Source organism: Gopherus flavomarginatus, chromosome 7 (genome assembly GCF_025201925.1).
Source record: "Gopherus flavomarginatus isolate rGopFla2 chromosome 7, rGopFla2.mat.asm, whole genome shotgun sequence".
In the NCBI taxonomy this organism is placed as follows: domain Eukaryota; kingdom Metazoa; phylum Chordata; order Testudines; family Testudinidae; genus Gopherus; species Gopherus flavomarginatus.
In genome coordinates, this window is record NC_066623.1 from 9384206 (window position 1) to 9407286 (window position 23081).

General features: G+C 41.0%; 1 protein-coding gene across 1 annotated transcript in view; it reads left to right on the plus strand.

Moving 5' to 3' along the window:
- Positions 1-23081, plus strand: part of COL23A1 (collagen type XXIII alpha 1 chain) — a 56599-nt gene that overhangs the window by 16631 nt on the left and 16887 nt on the right. The window contains exons 4-18 of the mRNA XM_050962264.1: positions 4435-4551; positions 5496-5531; positions 8285-8311; positions 8765-8791; positions 10207-10251; positions 11177-11239; positions 12201-12245; positions 12819-12896; positions 14776-14799; positions 16172-16225; positions 17268-17312; positions 17806-17886; positions 19727-19789; positions 21302-21343; positions 22381-22407. Of these exons, the coding sequence (XP_050818221.1) occupies positions 5529-5531; positions 8285-8311; positions 8765-8791; positions 10207-10251; positions 11177-11239; positions 12201-12245; positions 12819-12896; positions 14776-14799; positions 16172-16225; positions 17268-17312; positions 17806-17886; positions 19727-19789; positions 21302-21343; positions 22381-22407 (624 nt within the window). The 5' untranslated portion in view covers positions 4435-4551; positions 5496-5528. The remainder of the gene's footprint in view (positions 1-4434; positions 4552-5495; positions 5532-8284; positions 8312-8764; positions 8792-10206; positions 10252-11176; positions 11240-12200; positions 12246-12818; positions 12897-14775; positions 14800-16171; positions 16226-17267; positions 17313-17805; positions 17887-19726; positions 19790-21301; positions 21344-22380; positions 22408-23081) is intronic.

Here is a 23081-nt window from a genome sequence, read left to right on the forward strand (position 1 = left end):
TTCTTGAGAAAACAAACAATGAAAATGAGATCAATGCAGATAAAAATTAACTACTAAAATTCATTGCTATGCACTCTATTTCTGTTCTTGGGTGTAATAAACTTTATTAGGGCTTAATTTTCTATAACTGGCACCTATGTAAAATGTGTGCCCAAAATAGGTAATTGCATAAATGGATGTAACTTTCTTGCTCACGTAGTTACCTTATACAGGAGGTATTATGTGCTAATTTTTGAGAACTGAGTGACCAATTCTGCAAACACTTACATGTGCGAGTAATTAGCCTTAGTAGTGCTACTCGTATGCATAAGTCTTTTCAGGATCAGTAACTTTAGCTGTGAACTTTTCTTTAATTTATTTACTGAGAGAGATGAACAGTAGATATTAATCTCATGTTGGACCCCGGCATTATATTGTGAGAGATGAACTGGCCTCAGCCAGATGTTACCATAGGGAATTTATTACCCACCACTTAAATATGCAGTTCTATTTCCCAAAGGTATGGTTATTCTCTCTACTCAAGCCCCCATTTTATCCACTCTAGATTTATAAATTGTTCCACATCATATGATCTCATTTTCTCTGACAATACACATGTGTAGACAAGTGACTTACACTCAAGTGAGTGATGGACTTGGGAAGGTTTGGGCCAGTAGAGGTATGTTGTGTGTGGCCAGAGAGATGTGCTTTGTTCTTGGGAAGGAGAAAACATTATGCTTTTTGTGTGTGCATTACTGACTGGCCCAAGTAATAGACTTCCTAGCAGCTAGGCAAAACTTACTATGGTGGGAGTCATTGGAGGACATCAGGTTAAGGGAAAGTTAAAGGAAAAGTTGTAAGCTTTGCCAAAAATTACTAAGCCGCTTCCCTGTCAGGAGGTAACAGCCTGGTTGGTGATAGCTTAATTGACATCATATTGGCTTAGCAGTTTAGGAGACAGGAGTTATCATCTGGACATGTCATGAAGGTGTCAAGAACTGTGCAGCTCCGTCTCATACACACTCAGCTGCCAATAACCAAGCACTTTCACCTTCAGTTAAGTGTTCAGCACTTGTCCGCAGCATTGTCAGTGCTCCTTGAAGAAAGATGTTATTGATAATGTGTGTTATATCCCTCTGGTGCCTTGGGAAATTATAGAAACAGACACTGGCAAGCAACAGGCTGCATGGTTAAGCAGACAAAAATGTTCCCACAGTCCGTCGTTGAGACGGAAGTTGGAATAGTATCCCTTGCTCTTCTCTCAAGAAAGGAAAACTAGGTGATTTGCACTCGCCAAACTCAAATTGCCGACAGAAAGTTAGAATACACATCTGCATATGTAACTACATTCAGCTCACAATATTTTGACTTAAAGTTTCATGCACTTGAATCTAAAAAAAAGAGCGCTCTTAAGAAATGAAATGTTTGCAGCATTATTTTAGCTGTGTTTGGCCCAAGATATCAGAGAGAAGGTGGGTGAGGTAATATCTTTTATTGGACCAACTTCTGTGGAGATCAAAACTTGGCTCTTTCACCAACAATAGTTAGTCCAATAAAAGATATTACCTCACACACCTTGTCTCTTCAGAAATTAAATCTCTTTTGAACTTCTCTATAGATAGATAGATACATATGCCAGCTTAAAAAAAGCAGCAATGAATGGTGACATGTGCTTGATTAGATTGTTTTTCATCCAGTACCTTTGTGAGATTTATTAGCGAATTGAGGGCAGATGAATGAATTAATATTCATTATATCTACTGAGGAAATGTATTTGCTATCTTGAGATCGGGGGATATCTTCCCGTGGGCTATATCTTCCATTGTGTCTTGTTGGAATATGTATTTATTGCATAGTGAAACTCTGACGTGGGAACCTTCTGCACCCTGCCAGCTCTGAATTCCCTCCTCTGCATTAAGCTAATGAAAAGACTTTGCTCTCATGTGTGTGTTTGCTATTTACAAAGCCTCCAATTGAATCAATGACCTTAAACTCTCACTATTTCTCTTTCTTGGTTATTTCCTCCAGTGTTATTTCTTTATTCCTTGCTGAAGTTACTTTGTTAGATAATATTAACTGAACCTTTTAAAAATCACTCCCATGCTGTAACCTTTGTCTTGACTTCTTGATCTTTCACGCTCCACGTCTCACTCACCTGGCTAGATGGTTTTTCCTCGCCTCAATCATGGATTTCTCTCTAATGACCAGCATGTCTTTAGCCGACGAATCCTTAAGGTAGTTGTGATGAATCTACGTCTTCTGGCTTGCTGTGTTTCTTTCTGAATTATGTTTCCTTATTAGCTAATAGCACCTTATTACCATTGTAAGTCATAAATACGATGAGCCAAATCCTGAGAGTCCTGCTCAGTTTTTAACTCAACCAAAATTCCATGTGAACGTAGTGGGAGTTCTGCCTAGAAGGAGTGAAAACTCAGGCCTTGCGGGTCTGGCTCTTTGTGAGAGTCACGGAGGGAGGAGAGGATAAGGATAGTTCTATATGCTATACTTGTACCATATGAATAATAGTAGTAATCACACAATGAAGTAGATCAGTCCAAATCCGCAAGTCCTAACTTGAATTTTTACTTAGGCAAAATTCAATGGGAGATTTCCTGGCTGAGACAAAATTGGGTAGAGTCTTCAGGATTTGCAGTGGAATTTTCAAGTTTCTAAGTGATTTAGGAGAGTGAATCACATTGAATGGCAATAGGATTTGTGCTCCCAATTCACATAGGCACTTCTGAAAATCCCACCCTGGTCCCTGATTTGTGGGTGGACCATATTAAACACAATTGTGTTCCTGTGTTGTTCAGATTGGTATCCTGTCCAGATGCTGTTAAGAGTTATGATCTAGCCTTTTCATCAGGATTTTTACAGTTAAGGCCACATGTCAGAACAATCAGCTTGCATCCTAAAGGCTGGGCTATTGGAGTTCACCAGGGGATCAGTAGCTGGTAATCTGAGCAGTGAAATTCATTCTGAGATCAGGTGTGCTCCACCTTCTGAGCAAGCTTTTCTGGCTGTTTAACTGAAACGAATGTACACTACTGAATTCTTTAGTGTTAAAATTGCAAGTAGAGACGTAGACTCATCTTTTCTTTATCTACTGGCAAAGTATGGTGCAAGTGGAGCATTTTAATGTCATTACACTTCAGTCGTACTAGAGCAATGGTTCTCAACCTGTGGCTGCTTGCGGCCCAATCAGCACAGAGCTGCGGCCCATGTGACAGCCTCAGGGCCATACAGGTACTATCGGATGCGGCTCACAGTGGTAAATAAGTTGAGAATCACTGTAGTAGAGGGATGTCATTAAATATGTTTTGATTCCTTTATTATCTACTAAATGGTACTAGTACAATTGTGCTTGAAGTAGGCATGATATCAAGTATGTGATTTAATAATCAGCTATTAATGTTTAACTAGTGTTTTCTATGCTCATATTTGCTATGAGGCCAAGTCCTGCACAACTTACTCAGACAAAACTCCTGCTGGAAGCTGTGGGTCAAAACCTGGAATAAGAGATCAGTAAAAACTGAAAAAAAGACCTTAATGGCCCATTGGGAGTTTTGTTTGAATAGGGACTGCATGATTGGGACATTCAGCGTTAAACTCCACTGGGATAGTCTTTGGAAAAATATGGGTCAGGTCAAAGGGAGGTGCTGAGTACTCAGCACTTTTGAAAATCACGTTATTCAGGTGCCTAACTATGGAGCCTAAATTAGACACTCAGTTTTGAAAATCTTGGCCATGATCCCAATTATTTAACTTAGTTGGTCAGCCACAGAGCTAAAAGGTACCCTGCATGCCAATGAATCTCTACGGGGCAAACTTCTCTGGGGTATGTGCATAAACCATCAGATTTGTGCATATAGCAGAAATGAGAACTGCTTAGCAGATCTGAACAGAGAATTTTGATCTACAGCTGTAGCCTTCTAATTAAACACACCCCTGCATGCCACGGTGCTCTTGCGGACTTCAGAGGAATCTGAGTCTTTTCACAGGTTCTCTCAGCTATCTCTTATTTGACCAAACAAAACCTTTCAGTAGCCTACAGTAAATTCACCCAACCCATGCAGTGTCCCCATGCAGTGTTTGGGATTATTCTTCCAGGATGCTGTAATCCTTTACTATAAGGCTGAATCCACCTTAAAAAATCATTGTCAAATTTGCTTTATTGTCACCATGCATTAAAGCTAGAGTGAAATGTGATCCATGATCCATGTGAAAGAGCTCCCTTCACCCACATGTGCGCACACGCACCATAACTGGCTGTCTCCAAATCTTAACCATCACTATGGGACATGCCATTCAAACAATTTTGGTGGTGCTATCAGAAAGACCTGTCACTCTGGCATGCCCCCTGCTGGTTTCTGTCCTACTCAGTGTAGTTAGTTTGCCGTTAGCACTTGTGTTGGTTTTTTTTCACATCACAATGTTTGTCTGAACTTCCTACAGGGTGATCAAGGTCAAGATGGAGCTGCTGGCCCGCCAGGTCCCCCAGGACCACCAGGTGCAAGGGGTCCCCCTGGAGATACAGGAAAAGATGGCCCCAGGGGACCACAAGGCCTCCCTGTAAGGAATGATAAATACAGAGTATTCACATTGTAAAACAGAATGGGTGCTCTCTAAGAATGCCCACAGTGTACTTCATCTTGGAGCCACCTGGCACAGGGCCATGCCTGTCTGGGCCATGTGGCGGTACTAGTAGGGGAAGGGGATATTAGGAGCCTTTCCCCGCCCTATGATGCTGCATCAGGATAGGATTCTCACCTAGCACTTGAGATCATTAGGAAAAGGAGCTATGACATAGGTAAATAAACTGTGGCTGCCAGGAGGCCAGGTCTGGCAGCTGGGGTGTCTGACTAGGCCCCAGGGTCTCCAGCACTTGCTAGCAGGGGATGTGTGTTTCTCTTTAAAGAGAGCAGAAGTGTGTACCCTACCTTGCAGCGTGGCTGCCAGCACACTGGCTCTGGTTATTAGCAGTGCTCACCACTGCTGGGCTTTTAGCAGAGGGCAGGATTTAACCCACAAGTTTGAGTTTCTCTTTCCCTATCACAACTGGAGGAGAATAGTCACCATAGGTGACCTCAGAGCTGCTTCTAATGATTCCTCTGGATGCAACCTGACAAATGTCTTTAATTCTCTGTAACTGTCTGGGCATTAGAGAAATGGTAGCTTCACAATAATAAATAAGTAAATAAATAAATTATCCCAGAAAAGTTGTGGGCTAAAGATGGGAGGTGAGAGGGGAGGGAGGTTGTGTAGTATTCTGAGCAGAAAATAAGTCAGAATATCGTTTAAAATCTATAAAAAAGCAAAGTTTATTTCCTCCCTGATGCGTAACCTTCACCCATCCCACTGAAAATCTCCAACTCACTGGTAATTCATTTTTAAAAAATCAGAATGTAAAATCAATGAACCTCTCAGTAATTATTTTTTAACTTTTTGGAGGATGAAGGGTTTTGGTGCAAATATCTGTAATCAACTTCACTGACTTGATTAACTTCTTTCCCCAGGGCTTAAAAGGAGAGCCGGGGGAAGCTGGAGTGATGGTTAGTAACATTCTTCCTTCTGTGTTAGTGTCAGCACTAATGGATTAATTATGCTTCACTGGTGTGGACTGTTTGCCTAGCTCAGAAGTGCATGTAGTTTTTGGCTATTTACTCCCCTCTATAACCACATAGAGCAAATTTATTTTGTTTGTGCCATTGCTTGCTAATTAAAAAGTACAGCGCTATTATGCTTAGCTACACACAACCAGAGATGGACAATTGTTGAGCTTAGAAAGTTGTACATGAAACTGAAGCAATCAGATACTGCCTTGATACTTCAGCCCTCTCAGATGCACCATAAGACCCTGCATCACCATAAAGAAAAGAGGTGAGTCTCTCTTCTTATAGCTTTTCCATAAAGTTCCTTTGGCCTCCCCTTTCCCCACCCCTGCCTCCTCTGTGATGTCCCACACTTCCAAAATTTGGATTCTCATTAGTCAAGGAAGACTTTTGTGAATTTTGGGGTATTTTTATTTCCGCTGAGATTTTTTTTAATTGGTGAAAACGTTATTGATGCTACTTATCAGAGTCATTGCAGCTACGATGCCAAGATGAGTTTCACAAGGATCGAATTGTGAAAATTGGGAACAGAATCTGGCTGACAGATGATGTTTCATTGGTGCCACCCACTTCCCCTAGGACAAAGTTTATATTTTTCAGGGAAGGGTTAATTCTTAAGGGACACTGTTGGTAAATGTGGATTATTTTCACTTGTTTTCCTATACCTTCCTCAAACCAAGAAAAGAAGGTTGAGAGAAGGAAAAGTTCTGAGCATTGAACCATGTGGAAGGCCATGAAGTATTACACCTTTGCAGCATTAAAAAATATTAGGTTTTGTTTTTTTGTTTTTTATTTTACACCTGTGGATTACCTACTTTGTCATATGCAACAACAAGCAAGATCACTCAGCAAGGCACTGGAGTATCTGAAAGTTGGGCAAAGAACCATAGAAAAAAATTATGCTGGATATTCCCAGTAGAAGCAGGAGAAAAAGCAGAGAAATCACAGTGAAGACTGTGAAGAATTTATTGTCAACAGACAAAGAAGAGATGGAAGAGAGAGAGGGCCTCCTGGAGATACAGGAAAAGATGGCCCCAGGGGACCATCCTAGAGGGTGCTGCAAGATCTTTGCCGAATCTACTTGGATATGTTTGGTTTAGAATAGGTATCACCCACAGTGGAGTGAGTAGGAAAGGTCATGTGCAACTACAAAGTGGGGAAACACTAGCTAGGTGGTAGTACTGTGGAAAAGGATCTGGAGGGTTTTAGTGAATCACAAATTGAGTCAACAGTGGAATGCAGTTGTGAAAAAGGCTAATATTCTGGGGTGTGTTAACAGGAGTGTTGTATGTAAGACATGGGAAGTAATTGTCTTGCTCTATTGGCACTGGTGATACCTCAGTTGGAGCCCTGTGTCCAGTTCTAGGCACTACATTTTGGGAAAGATGTGGACAAATTGGAGATAGTGGAGAGGAGAGCAACAAAATTGATAAAAGGTTTTTAAAAACCTGAATAATTTTTTTTTTAAACTGGGCATGTTTTGTCTTGAGAAAAGAAGACTGAGGGGGGACCTGATAACACTTCAGATACGTTAAGGGCTGTTATAAAGAGGATGGGGGTCAATTGTTCTCCATGTCCACTGAAGGTAGGACAAGAAATAACTGGCTTAATCTGTAGCAAAGGAGATTTAGTCTAGCTATTCAGAAAAGTTTTCTAACTATAAGAGTAATTTAACTTTTTATAAAACCAGTTTATGTAAAATCGGAATAATCCCGTAGTGTAGACGTACCCTCTGGAATAGGCTTCCAAGGGACATTGTGGAATCCTCATCATGGGTGTTTTTAAGAACAGGTTAGACAAACACCTGTCAAGGATGATCTAGGTTTACTTGGTCCTGCCTCAGAGCAGGGGGCTGGACTAGATGACCTCTTGAGGTCCCTTCCAGCCTGACATTTGATTCTGTGGTGACAATAGTTCATTTCCACCTGTTACAATGACTCAAACAGCTCTAAATTCATCTCAAACCATGGCATGAAGGGACTTCATTCCCAGCTAGGTACAGTTGTTCTAACACCCTTTGGACCATTCTCCCCTTCCTTGCATAGCATAGCCCCTTGGAAACCTGTCCGTTAAGATCCTGAAACCCACTCTAAATAACTAGTGTTGCTGACTCACAATGTGAAAATAGATCATGGGAGTTGTGCCTGTTTATGTCAGGGATGAATTCGCCCCAGCGCCTGGAATCTAGTCTATATTATCTCATAAACAGCTATATTTACAAACTACTCTAATGCTGCCTTACTAACCAATCTCCTGCTTCCCCATCAGCAGATTTTTGGAAAGCATTGATGTTATGGACATCCTCCATTGACCATATTTTTGAGCCCCACTATGGAATATAAAATAGCCCACATAACCAAGCTCTACAAGTCCACCTGTAACATTTCAATTATTTGTTCTATGCAAAGGTCTAGCATGGAGTTATGGTACTGAGTCAGGTTCCAAAACAATTTATGGGACATTTTTTATACATAAAATATAAATCTTTAGAGAGCATTTTCTTTATTATCTGTGGGGTAAAGTGCATTGATACTGAGAATGTTTGTCTGTAGTAATGTTCATACATAATGAAAACAGACATAGGCATTCTTGCCATTTTCTACAGAGCTGTAAACATTTATAGCTATATATTTTTAAATCCTGTTATGCTTTAATTTCCAAATAAATATACTGATAAATTTTACTTTTAACAGGGTGTAAGGGGACCTTCGGGACTAAAGGTAGGTGGTAAATAGTTTATTATACGTCTAATTTTAACAAGGCAAGAATCTTCAGAATGCTTCTATGTGCCTGGGTAGGGTTGCACACATTTTTTCAGTTTGATGTAATTTCCTCTTCATCAATTGCATCTAAAAATTCCAGGGAATCATATTGGCCATTACCTGGAAACTGAAAAGTTAATTTTTTATTGCATCTTCTGGACAGAAAGTATGCTAATTGTTAAGAGAAGTAAAACAATGAAATTTAGAATGAGGAGGGGGGAATTTGCTTTTTTAATTTTAGCGTACTGTAGGCACACTGGATTTTTTTGGCATTTCAGGAGAAGATAATGAACATCAATAGCAGAACAAAATTTCTACTTCAACTGATAATTTAAAAAATGAATATGACTCATTACTATATTTCATGGTATCTCACTCTTATTTCCCTTCCTTTGTTTTTTGTTTTTGAAGGGTGAGCCTGGTTTTCCAGGGAGAAAGGTAAGATAGTGATTGTTCTTTCAAAAAAAAGAAGTGTTCATCACCACACAAAATGCTTCATGAACCATTTGCAGAAACAAGGTTGACCAAGGCCCTAGTCATGGTTGGTTGCACTGATTCACACTTTATATTCTTCAGGATTATGATGATCAGCCCAGAAGCAGTAATTACGTTAGCCCCATTAGAGGGCTCTCTGCTGGTGCCTGCAAGCCTTGCCCCTGCAGCTCTGATTGGGCAGGAGGGAGCCAGTGCAGCACGTGGAGACCCCCTCAACCTCTGTGCCTAGGGGCCACCCACGTTGCACCGGGAGCTGCCCCAGGAAGCACCGCCAGCCCTGGGACTTTGTACTTAGGGCCATATGTCCTTCTTTTCCTTGATGTTTTTAGATATTTAAAAATTCCTCCCAGACAGCGATTTAAGAACTAAAAAGCTGGATATGTCCAAGAAAATACAGAATTATGGTAATCCTAACAAAGAATAAAACAGCCAAAATGCCACACAAGGCTGAAGGTGTGAGCTCTTTTGCTGAATTAATTGAAAATAAAAATGTTTTGAAACTGCTGCTCTCCAGCAGGCCAGCATTGGTAGGTCTGAATCTCTCGTAGGACCGACCAAACAAAGACATCCCCATACTCTGAGGAGCAGAGCCCACTGGACATAGTCTCTGTGTTTGGAGAAAGCATACTCTATGGCAAGGAAGGAGAGCAGCTTACACACACACACTGTCTGCTCTTCTACAGGAGACTGGCCTTTCATCGAGGAGGACAAACTGTTGCTCTGAGTAGCCCACTGAAGACGAGGGAGCCTTGCATGAGCAATCCTGCCTATCCAGTTTTTATATCAGTGCCCACGTCTGTTCTATATCAATGCCTCCCAGAGAACTGAAAACAAAACTCCAAAAGGCTCATGCCTTATTCCATCCTTACTTCTCTTAAGGCAATCAAGGGCTTGTGTGTTTCTGGGCAGAATTTGGCTCCGAATCTTCAATATATAAGGGTTAAACTCTGTCATTCTCTAGTCATGAACAATCTTTAATTTAAATGTAACAATGAAAGCAAGTGACTAAATGACTAGCTAAACCTGTGAATCTCCTTTTTGACAACTTAGAATTCTTAGTGAATATAATGCATTCAATTTCCAAAATCCAGGCAGAATCTTCATGTAAATTATGGGCCAGATTTGCAAAGGCCTGTTGACTTCCAGTCAGAGTTTGGCACTTAATCTGCTTAGGCTCTTATGTAAATCCCAATTGGCATCTAAAAACCCTGTAAATCTGGCCCTATCCCATGAGCACATCAGAGTTATGGTGATAAATATAATTGAGCTCTTACTCAATAGTAACATTGGCTGGCATATTGACCCCTGTGTATTGTCACGGTTTGATAGAGACACTGTGTATATTTTTATTTTACAAGGGTGATGATGGGACCCCAGGACAGCCAGGGCTTCAAGGGCCTAAGGTAAATTTCAGCTCTATATCGTTCTGCCTGGTGGCTATTTTTACCATCTGGTACCTGTTACTGGCCAGATATCACAGTCAATGCAGATTGCTCCTAAAGCAGAGAGCCATAAGTAGACACTTTTGATCTAAAACTAAAAAGAACAAAGAGAGGAACAATAGACGTGTAATATATACACCTAGGGTATTAATGCCAATTAAAATATTTTCACTTGTCATTTGTTATCTGTTGACTTGAAATGTTGACAGTCACTAACTAAATGATAACACAGAGTTTGTCTACACTGCCATTGAGGGGCGTATTTGCAGCTTTTGGGGCCTTGCCTGCACTTTAATCTAGCTAGTTTGGGTACCTGAGCAGTGAAGCTGCAGCAGCACAAGCTTCAGCCCAGGCTAACCCTGCAAGTCATAACTCAGATTATTAAATTAATTAAATGACACTTGTGATTATGGTGCAGACATACGCTACAAGTCATCATTTAGAACCTGATCTTGCAGAACTGAATCAAGCAAAGCCAGTGGGAATTTCCCTGACCAGGAAATTCAGGATGTATGTGGTCCTTATAATAAGTTCACTTCAAAAGTGTAGCAGACTCAGTTCCATGGAAGTCTCCGATTGCAGGGCCCACATGTTCATGGTGGCTGCCATTTTGGGACTAGGTTTGCTGGTGAACATGTCCTCCACTACTGTGTCTGAAAGCCTGAAAGCTTCATTTTAGTTTTCAAATTCCCTTTTGGGCACGGGCAGCACTTGAAGACATTTTAGAATAAAAGCAAAGCTTTGATCATTCCGGCATCTGTGTAGAAGTTTAAGATAAGGCAAAAGTACTGTAACCTTAAGAAAATTGCTTTCTGGCCTATCAAGTTAGAATTAAGCTTCAAAGTTCATACCTGGTAAGGTTCAATGTGAATTATCTTATTTTCAGGGAGAGCAAGGAAGCACAGGTCCCAAAGGAGAGAAAGGAATAGATGGATTGCCAGGATCAAAGGTAAATAAAAGACAGGTTCATTAAGCTGGAAGTTGGTCACAACAGTATTGAGACAGTGGGTTTCAGTTTGACAAGAGTTTTAAACATTTGTTTTCTAAAAATTACATTAAAATGGCAAAAAATAAAACGTAGCCTGTAAACTTTCACTAGCATTTTACCTTTCCATGGTGGGTTGAGACTGAGAATAGAGTTCCAGAATCACCACTTTCTGACATTTTTGGCTGCATTGTCTTGCAAGAAATCTGTAGGTTCTGTCCTCTGCTTCGCATGTGTTGATTAGTACTATATCCATTCTACATAGCTAGTGTTAGTGTGTCTCTCAATCTTACTTTTTCTCCGCAACTGAAAAGAAATGCACCAACATGACCTAGCTGAATTGAGCAATGACAACATAACATGTCCGCCCTTCATGATCAGCTGTTCCTCTACAGCTGATTTTGCTTTAATGGAATCTGCGTCCAAGTATGTTTATGCTCAGAGCAGTCATGCTTCTGTCATGCATGAAACTGTGCAAAACTGGGAGACCACCCTTAGCCATTCTACTTCTAAATCCATAGCAGCAGTGCTGGTTTGTGCTTGCTGCTGCTTCTGCTTCAAGCTGGTATCACTCTATTAGGAACTTTTTACTTTCAGGTTTAAATGCTTAGCTATTGAAACGGCATCACTTTGTGACTCGTAAATATATTTAAGTGAGAGGTCAAATCTGTATAAATGGTTTTGCTGTCTTATATCTGATCAGGCTGGGGTTCTTTTGTTGCCAGCTAGATTATTTTAAGGTTATTTTAGCAAGGCATATGCTTCTAAATATCTAAAATCCATTTGTCCTTGACCAGTTGAAGTTTCTTATTGAGACTATACTTTTACCTAAAATAAGTATTTGACGATCATGCAGTAAATGACTTTTTTCATAATACTTCTAACTTTATTATTTCTGAATAATAAAGGTGATGTTCATTTTCAGGGTAATCCTGGTGAGAGAGGAGGAGATGGACCCATTGGACCAAGGGTATATGAGTGTTTGGTTTTGCCTCACTAATTTAGATGCTTGTATTCTCCTTAATATGGGTCAGTTTCCTCCATCCAACTCTGTCTGTCATCTGTTGCTGTATAGTTGAAGGGTTCAGTACTGTATAAGAACAATAAGGAAGATGGAGCATATTAAAATAAATCACCATATAGATATTGAGCCAAATTAATGCAGATAGCTCCCGTGAAGTCAGTTAAGTTGCATCCAGTTTTACTATTGACCTCAGAGAGGTGCTGACCGCTTGCTGTCACTGAAAGATCCCATGGCTTTTTTTCATAGGAATGATACTGTACCAGTCAAATTCCAACTTAGGTAATTACATTCTGCCTGTCATTCAATGTATACTTCCAGGTCCTTTCAGAATTTGCTCTGTATAGCTACATTCTTGGTATCGATTGCATGTGTAATATTTATATGGAGACAAATTAAAAAGTATCTAGGGGCCAAAATAGTACTTAACCCTGTTCCAGCTGTTGTTTTCATGCTGCTCACTTTTCAGGGATTAACACCACAGTTGTTATCACAAAGTTTGCAATTTGCCTTTGTCTCCAGGGTCCACCTGGCCTGAAGGGGGAACAGGGAGATACTGTAATAATTGACTATGATGGCAGAATCCTGGATGCACTCAAGGTACCTCTGCAATAAGATGATGATGATAATTTGTTGTGTGCTCCTGTTCTTAATTGCAGTTGAATTAATCAGCTGAGATTACTGCACCAATTGAAATCCAGTGAATCTGAGAGAGAGCTGATCTTGAGACGTATGCTAGCGTAGCTTGGGGAAGTTAGTTCACCCTGCAGGGTTTGGTTGATGCAGTGATGGAGACCTTGCAGATTGATGAGCAGGAATTGCAAGGTAACTAGGAAGGTTGAACCTCACGTTGTCCACACAGGACCCTCTCTTTCCTCAAGCTACTCTTTCCCTACTGGTCACCATGGATCTGGGCCTGAGAGAAGACCCATAATCATTAGCATGGCTGCTGGGAAAGAGACCAAAAAGCCAAGATACCCCATAACCGGTAGTGTGTATTGCTAGGGAATCCCTGTGCTAAGGATTATGAGGCTTCTTAAAATCTCAACAGAGTAGAGCTGGCTGGCAGTGGGAGCAGAAGTGTTTTCCTTGTTTTCATTGCTCTACTGGAAGTGGGGAAGTCATCACACTCTCCAGAAGACAGAAGAAGGGAACAGGAGCCTAAACAGTGGACATAGTTGCCTAAACTGTATAGCCACACCCAAGGCACTGCTTTGTAGGAATGACCACACAGTGCCCTCAGAGATGTCGGGAAATTGTGGAGAGATCACCCAGTCTCTAGGAAGAAATGGAGAGCTGATAGGCCAATGCTTCCTCCTGACCCAGGAGGACATTTAAGGAGCAAGGGTGGCCTGGCAGGAGGGCTGAGTGAGAGGACAGAGGGCATCAGGTGAGTTCCTAGGTGTTGGCAGTGTTCAGACACCACGCTGATGTGTGCACTAGAGAGGATTTGGTTAGATGTACGGAAGCAGCACAGACTACCTCAGCCTGATTTGCTAATGTTTACGATATGGGCTAAGGTGCATGAACACACTGAGTCACTGTGAGTGGGTTTGAAGTCAGATGCCATTCTGTTCACTGTTAAGCATGCAAGTGTAGCCTGTGGTATTATAGAATCACAGGGACTCGAGAGATCATCTTGTCCAGTCCCCTGCACCCATGGCAGGACTAAGTATTATCTAGACCAATTAGACTAGTATTAGCTAAGGCTCCAGGCTAAGGCAGTCACAACAGTAAGAACAAGAGGTTTTCCTGCTCAAATGCTGCAGGGTGGAGAGGAAATGCAGAGGGAAGTGGGCACATTTGTCCCTAGAAGACCTGTTTGGGGACCAAGAGAAGCAAACTAATCAGGTGTTCTTACCCCAATCAAGCAGAGACTGTAGGAGTAGTAGTCATCCAGCCCCAGAAGATACTAGAGCTGAGAGTACAGAGGGATTGCAGGCCCCAGCAGGACTGTGTCAGCCTAGTGCTGATTGGGAGTGGAAGGACTGGGTGCAGTGACAAAACATGACCCAGAAGCCCTGAAAAATGTACAAATATAAATCAAGTTTCCAAGTCACCACAAAACCTTGAATCAGGTGAGTCTCAGGATTTGCAGCAAACATTTTGCATAGCCCCTCCCCCCCCGCTAGACACGATTGAAGTAGCTTGTTCTCTAAATAACACAAGTGACTTGAGCCAAATCTGATCTGTGCCCATGACTGTAATGAGATCGTACATGTAAAGGAGGGCACCATTTGCCCCTTTGTCTCTGTCAGTTATGTAAAATGAAAACAATAAGACAATGTATTCAGAAGGAAAATTTCCTGAAGTTCGTGTAAAAGAAAATTATGCCCCATTGTGTAGCCTGTACTTGCTATACAAGAAAAGGAGTGAGACCATGTTTAATGCTGCCATTTAGCAAAGATTAAAGAAGCTGAGTAGAATAAATATTTAATTACAGACACATTTGAAAACCATTTTAATTGTTTTATAACAGGCTGCAGGGAAACATAAAGTGATGGTAATTACTGTATGCCAGATGTCTGCATGGGTTGCTTGGACAGAATAGCACAGCATGTGGCGTTGTCAATGGAATTTGTGGACTGAGATCATTGGAAGGCTTCCACCAAACGTTTGGAGTTTTAGTTTACTAACAAAATGACCCACAGTCTGAGTCAGTTGAGTTTTGTGTGTGCTGCATGTTGAGATGCTCAGGAGTAAATTATTAAAATGTCACTGACCTTGCCTTTACCGTTCTGCTTATCCGCTGGGATCTGAGTCATTTCTTCTATTTACCCACTCATTGCTTCTCAGTGAACAGGCCTCTTAAAAACTGTTTTGTTTAAATACTTTAAACTGTGATTAAATGTAACCTTGTGAAGTACAACAATGGGGACTAGGAATTCAGAATAATGCAACATGTTGCTGGTTGGTTTTCAAGCTGAAGGGGTAGATGTCTGATGTGGTGCCATTTAGGGATCCCTTATAAATGACAAAATACATCCCCATCAAAGGGTTTTCAAACTCCTGGTTTGCAAGGGTCTCTAGTCAGAATAGTTTACATGAGCTTGCAAACTTTTAGCAGAGTGTTTTCCTGCTGTTAGTATTCATGTATGCTTTTCTGTTTCTACTTCTTTTTAATCATGTCATATGTGGCATAATGGAACTCGTGTTTCACCTACCAGTAGGATTGAGTTGAATTGACCTGGTTGATTTCAAACATCATGGTCACGCTGAGCCATAGATGAGGGAATTTTACCTATCTAGTCTACTGTCCATCTGAATTGGTAGGCACCATTCCTCTTGCATGGGTTGGCCAGTAATGAGGGGATGGAAAAAGTAAGATCCCCACAGGCAACAAGGCAGATTTTGGACCAGATCTACTTATTTCTAGAAATGTGTGCCTTTTAAGCACATGTATTTCAGTGCTAGCATGGCCCTCTACACCAGATTTGACAGAGTCTTTTTTGAGTTAACATTTCCTGTGTTGTGGGAAACAGCCTTGTCTGTTTAATGTTAGCTGATCTTGTCATGGACATTTCTGCTATGATAAGTTAGACAAATATTTACTATAAATCTATGGCTATGTCTACACTTGTAATGAGTGTGTGGGGGTGATTCCCAGCTTGTTGGGTATTCTGTGGGTATCCACTCAGGGAGGCTAGCCTGTGCCACTGCTTGCTGCCCATGCTACCTCAAGTATGCTACCATTTTTAGCATGCCAGCATGATGAGCTCAAGCTGGGAATCACACCCCTGGCTCCAATTGTAATCGTAGCCTATCTGAGAAGCTGCGCTCATGGCTGATCTCCAGAGTGAAGTAAACATGTGCTGGATTAGTAATGATACTCTAGACAGTTATATTTACGCCATCTTTCTTTGCTGGGTTTTCAGGGCCCACCAGGACCCCAAGGGCCTCCAGGTCCTCAAGGAGCTCCAGGACCAAAGGTTGGATTGACCTCTGTTATACAGACAGTATTTCGTGGCATGCAGCATATACAGTGCCCGCTCACCACATCCTGACATAGATCCTTATGCAAAATCAATGGGAGTTCTCCATGTGGAACTATGGTGGGATGTGTCCCCTTGTGATGACATCTTAGAGCAAGACTGGAGAAGTGTCTCCCAAATCACAAAGGGTGAGAGGCAGGCAAGGGCTGAACCTCGGTATTTTAACTCATGAGTCTGTCTGCAGGGAAAAGAGCATTCTAAATTCCCCTCCTCTCTGAACAACAGAAGCCTTTTACCTAGATGCAAAAGTATATTTGTTTTTTGGTGTTTTTTTCACTCCATCAGTGGGCCAGCACCCTTCTGCTGGCCTTGTCTGAATGAATGTGTTGTACTGTACTTGGAAGCGAGCCCATACACATTCCTGTATATATTGGGGTGAAATTCACGCCTCACTGAAGTCCATGGGAGTTTTGCCATTGAACTCAGTGGAGTCTGGATTACACCCATTGATAAAGAAAATGCTTGTGAGCATGCACTGTGCTTGGCTATTGATAGTCCTAAATTCTAGGTTTTATCTTGTTTTCTCCTACTGGAAGCCATGTTCTCACATCTACCATGTCTTAGTGTTTCACATACACATATTTAGTATTGTACAGTACCAGCACCAGTACCAGCCACTCTTTGTGAAATGGTCACCTTCATTCAGGGGCAAGATCAATAGGCAATAAATAATACTCAATCAGTTATAATTCCTCATAGCAAATATGCACAAAAGTATCTTACTAGGAAATTATATTTAGATTGGTTCAGAATAATGTATATCTCTGCCCGTCAGTTCATTCCAAATTCTACTTAACTAATGAAACCTGGCACTTCACTTGAAATAAAAACATGTCATTTTCTACCTCAGGCTGCTCATAAGTTGATGGCCGTCAGACTCAGTACAAAAATGAGGATTTTCATTTACATCCAGTTCTTTTGTGAAATTATTTTCTGGTTTCACTTGATGTTATACCTTTACTCATTTGTACTGCTGTAGGGGGAGCTTGGATTGCCTGGTCCACCTGGAGTTGATGGAGAAAAGGTACCAGATGTATGGTTTTATAAAATTATAACTGTTCTGGTATGGCAGTTAGCAGCTGAGTTAAAAGAATTCCTTACGTGGCCATGCTAAGTGCAGTTTGCAAAACTAAATCTGACCATGCAAAGACAGCGATCTTCATCTGCCCTTCTTTGACCTCATTGCCTTTTGCTTATGGCCCCTTCGGTCAGTTATCAGTCTCCAGTATGCTGTTCAGATCCCACACAAGTTGAATTAGTTTTGTGTAGCTCATGAAACAGTCTCTCAAATTCTTTAGTAAATCTTAAATTTCTGCATTCTCTTCGGCCACTAAATTAAATTCTACTGCACTGCAAAATCAGTATTTACAATTAATATTAAGGGGTGTTTTGATGTGTACTGAAGAAGTAGTAATATGAGAAGAGGGAGCGAAAGGGGGAGGTATATTTAGATAGAGCTGTACTTATAGATATAGATCTACCTTTCTCCTAATAAAGCTCTGTTCTGTGACCTGCAGGGATCTAAAGGAGACCCAGGAAATCCTGGGATAATGGGACAAAAAGGAGAGATTGGAGAAATGGGCTTGTCTGGCCTACCGGTATGTCTGTCTGTCAATATATACATGGGGCTTATTGCCTCCAGCATATTGTTTCCATAGATGTGTGTTATATATCTAGATGCTTTGTTAGTTTAAATTATATCCCTATCAAACCAATATTACTGTTAACTCATAAGCTTAGTTCTCCATGTTAACAGTAATAGTAATGCTATGATATGTCAGAACTCTCGAGGAGCTGAAGAAATATTTGCAAATGGCATTGCTTAGCTAAAGTCAGTTTTAGAATACATGAAATGATTCACTGATGGAAAACAAATGTGATTAACTGAATAAGAAGAGGTATATTTTTAGCAAAGGACATGAGGAGTGAGCTGCATGTTCACCACCAGTGTTGTTTCTTCAGCAGTAATACCAGAATCAGTACAGTACAATAAGATATATGATTATTATTGTACAAACTTATGCTAGGCTTTCTCCCCATGTTCTTCTTTCTCCATCTATGTGTTTTGTATCTTGTGTAGTGCTGTCACGAAAGGTACCTTGTTCTTCAACCTGTTTTCCATTAGTACTGTAATGTAAGTTGAAAAATGCACTAGCTCTTGGAAAATGTGAAGCAAACTCACTTGAGGGGACAGAACTGTGTTGATTTATTAAGGAGCTATGTGTGATGTCTAGAGAGGTTTTTGGTGGAAGTCGCAGAAACACATTCTCAGGTCCCCAAACAACATAGTTCTCATAGACCCGTGCAAAGCACTTAAAATTATGTGCTTAACTGCCATTTGAAGTCAATGGGACTTAGGCACGTGTCAAGTTCTGGGTGCCACACTTTGAGGAAAAAGAAAGTCCAGAAGAGAGCAACAAAAATGATAAAAGGTTTTAAAAACCTGGCCTGTGAGAAAAGGTTTAAAAAACTGGGCTTGTTTAGTCTTGAGAAGAGAAGTCTGAGGGGAGACACGATAGTCTTCAAATATTTTGAGGGCTGTTATAAAGAAGATGAGGATCAATTGTTCTCTGTGTCCACTGAAGGTAGGACAAGAAGTGATGGACTTGATCTGCAGCAAGGGAGATTTTGGTTAGCTATTAGGACAAACTTTTTAGCTATAAAGGTAGTTAAGCTCTGGAAGCTTCCAAGGGAATTTCTGAAATCTCCATCATTGGAGGATTTTAAGAAGAGTTTAGACCAACACCTGTCAGGGATAGTCTTAAGTTTATTCAGTCCTGCCTCAGCCCAGAGACCTGGATTCAGTGACTTCTTGAAGTCCCTTCCAGCCCTTTTTGGGGCTTAGAGTTAAGCATGTGCTTAACTACTTTGCTGAATCAGAGCCATAAATACACCGCTATCCCGATATAACGTGACCCACTATAACATGAATTTGGACATAATGCGGTAAAGCAGGGCTCTGGAGGGGCGGGGCTGCGTGCTCCAGTGGATCAAAGCAAGTTCAATATAACACTGTTTCACCTATAACACGGTAAGATTTTTTGGCTCCCGAGGACAGCGTTATATCAGGGTAGAGGTTTATTAAGGAGCCAATGGTGCAAGCTGCTCCCTGTGGGTGAAAATCAATGCAGCTCAATGGTGACAGGGAGGGTCTGCTCAGGTAGAACACAACATGCAGGATCAGAGCCTGACAAGTCTGTGGCATCCCTGAGCTTCAGCAAGACAGTGGAAACAGTAGCTTTCCTAGTAGGGAGCCCATGTTAAAAACCTTATTTTGGCAAATCCCCCTTCACTCATGTAACAGCCCCACTGAAGCAAATGAGAATTTTGCTTGAATAAAGACTTCAGAATAAGATTAGGAAAATATATTTTTCTCTCTTCTTACAGCCTTTTTGGAAGCCTTGGATGTGTAAATTCAGCATTGTTTTTACCATTTAGGGAATCGATGGGCCAAAAGGAGAGAGAGGAGAAACCGGATCCCCATGTTTGCAGAACAATCATGTAAGACATTAGCACAGTGTTGTTGATACTATCAATATTAAAAGAAGTCGGTGTGTGCATAGGCTGCAGTTATATTTTTAGTCTTTTAGGTACATGCAGCAGTAATGGTGATGAGCAAAACACTGCATTTTCAATTAGAACTGATGCACAATTCTTCCTCACAGAGTGTAGCGTTACGATGCATCTGTTGATAACTCTGCAAAGTTAATGTTCTTTTTAGCCTTAGATCAGGGGTAGGCAACCTGTGGCACGTGTGCCGAAGGCGGCACGTGAGCTGATTTTCAGTGGCACTCAGACTGTCCAGGTCCTGGCCACCGCTCTGAGGGGCTCTGCATTTTAATTTAATTTTAAATGAAGCTTCTTAAACATTTAAAAAACCTTATTTACTTTACATACAACAATAGTTTAGTTATATATTATAGACTTATAGAAAGAGACCTTCTAAAAACGTTAAAATGTATGACTGGCACGCGAAACCTTAAATTAGAGTGAATAAACAAAGACTCGGCACACCACTTCTGAAAGGTTGCCAACCCCTGCCTTAGATTGTACATTGATCATGGAAGTGTTGAGCAGCAATGTGGTAATTGTGTCCTATTCTGAGAAGCATCCTTGTGACTTCATTCTGGTTTTACAGTATTGACATATATATTTCATTTGCTCATTTTAAACTATTTTTTAAAGTTGGTTTCAATGAAAGCTTTTTTATTAATGACACCAGAACTGAGATTATTTGTTTTAATCAAATAGGAAGCCATTCTTCTCAGGTCTGCATGAAAGGGGATAGATTCCTAACAAAATTAGAGAAATCACATTTCAGGCAGTTGTATTTTGTGATCCAGCTTGGCTGCTGCCTCACCTTGTAGGCACCTAAACTCACTCAGCAACTAAACTTTTACAGTAAAAGTTCCCTTGGTGCCTTCCTCTGGGCATGTGCACTACTGCCTCCCTCTAGGCACCAGCGTGATCCTTGAACAGGGGGATGATAGGCACTTTACACCTAATTTGCCTGCAGGGCCCCATCAGGTAGGCGTGCTCAGAGGCCACCTAGCTCTACACAAAATGAGAGCGGGAGGGAGGACATCCCTTATCTCCTTTAGCCCAGTGGATAGGGTAGACCACCAGTTCAAGTTTCCCACCCCTGCCTGATGAGGAGAAGAGGTTAGAATAGGGAAATGCCACCTCACAAGTGAGTGCCCTATCACTAGGGCTGTAGAGTCATTCTCACTTTCTCTGGCCCAATCAATATTTACAATATTTAATTAAAGTGGAACAACTTCAGTAGGAGAGCTTGAGGGGCACTCATCTCAGAATATCCCATAATTCAGCTGTCATATTGATCCAGCAGGTGTCATTCTTTTCCTCCTCGACAAGCCCCTTTGTGAATCCAGGTGGTGTTAACTAAAACCAGTTAAACAATAAACAATGACCACACTATTCATGTGTTAATATGGCACAACCCAGTACGTGCTACCAACCCATTTTAATACATAATGGAATTCCTATTTTCAGATAATACCAGAACCAGGACCCCCTGGATTGCCAGGCCCTATGGTAAGTTATGACAAACAGCACTTACATTAGAGAATGTCTGAAAATTCATTAGCACATTAAATTTATTAAAGAAGGAGGCACTTTATTGTCTGCTATCCTACGCACCTTAGACTTCATTGAGCAGCCTGAAGAATTAGGGACTAATAGGCCATACTGTGGTTTCCAAACTAGCTTAAGCACCATTTCTTGTGTTCTGTAACGTTTTCTCTAGAAAGGTCTGAATGCTGTTTCAGGCCCTGAATCAGGAATGTACTTGAGCACGTGTGTAACTGTATTTGCAGTTGATAACAGTGCAGGCCCAGGCATTTTAGGAATAGAAATGGCAAGAACTGCCATCAGCATAGACACTTGTACAAATTAGGCTGGATTCTAGTCCTACTGAAGTCAAGGGAATTTTGCCATTGCAGGATTGACACCCCCTGAGCTTATTCAACAGAGACCTCTAAGATGTCTGGGAGGTGTCAAAAGTAGGACAAAACGGAGCCTTGAGATGTGCCAGAAGATTAGACTAGTCACTGTTCTGAGCACATTTGTAGGTGGGAGGAGGAGGCAGCATGTCTTGGGAACTATTCTGAGGTACTGAATAAGGGAGCACTTCTGATAGACTGTTTACTTAAGATAGCACCTATAGTTTCAGGAGAAGGGATACCGAAGGTCTTTTCCAATTCCCTTGGATTCAAAAGGATATTAATGTTGGGGTGCACGTTAAGCAGCAGAATGCTTTATAATTTTCCCTCTTCAGAAAGCATTCTGTAGCCTTCTTTATCCAAGGTTAATTTCAAAGGATTTCGTACCTTATGCAAGAAATAACTTTTCATTCCTATTGAGTTGGTCAAGGAGAGACAAAAAACTACCATCCACCTTGAGAAGAAATGTTTGAGATTAAATAATTATAATACATGACTGCCAAAGCCAGATCTATGGGTCTAACACAAAAAAATGATTGGGGAATTGTATTTGATTATATTTAATTGACTTAAAAATCCGTTGTTGTTTTTTTTTTTTTTTTTTCAAATTCACCATTGTCTTCCCTGCAGGGTCCTCAAGGAATCCCAGGTCCTAAGGTAAGTCAATACATTAGGTATTTGTCACACAATACTTCCAGGCTGCTGGTGCATGACTGAGAGGGAACACAAAGGGCTATGACCAACCATAGGGACTGGGTTTTAGAATTGTGGAGCACGAAAAGCATTCATTGCAGTTGTGGGTGCTTGACATTTTTGAAAATTAGGCCCATATTGTGTGAGCAGTATTTCCTCCAAATAGACTTATAAACTTGAATCCTCTTTGTTATTGTGTTTGCACAGAACGTGTGATGTTAACTGTTTCCTAACCCATATGTTTAAACTTTTAGTTCCAAACATTTCTCATGTGATGTATTCAAGAAAACTTACTGTTCAACTGTATATGTACATGCAAAGTATTATATGTTTACAGGGAGGCAGGGAGATAAACTTCAGATAGATCAGAGGTATTGACTGTTCTGCTTCTGCATGAAATGGAGTTGATGTACTAACTGGCCTTTTCCTTGTCCAAGTACTGTAATTCTGATTCTAGATAATACAGTTAACTTTTACATTGGTCCTGATCTGTCCTCAGTCACACTGGCACAATTCCTCTGGCCTTCAATGGCAGTTTCGCCAGAGTATATGAGAGAAGAATTTGAGCCCAGGGTATTTATAACCTACCCATTCCAATGCTCTTATGTACACTGTCTCCCCTTGGTAATTGTCACTGT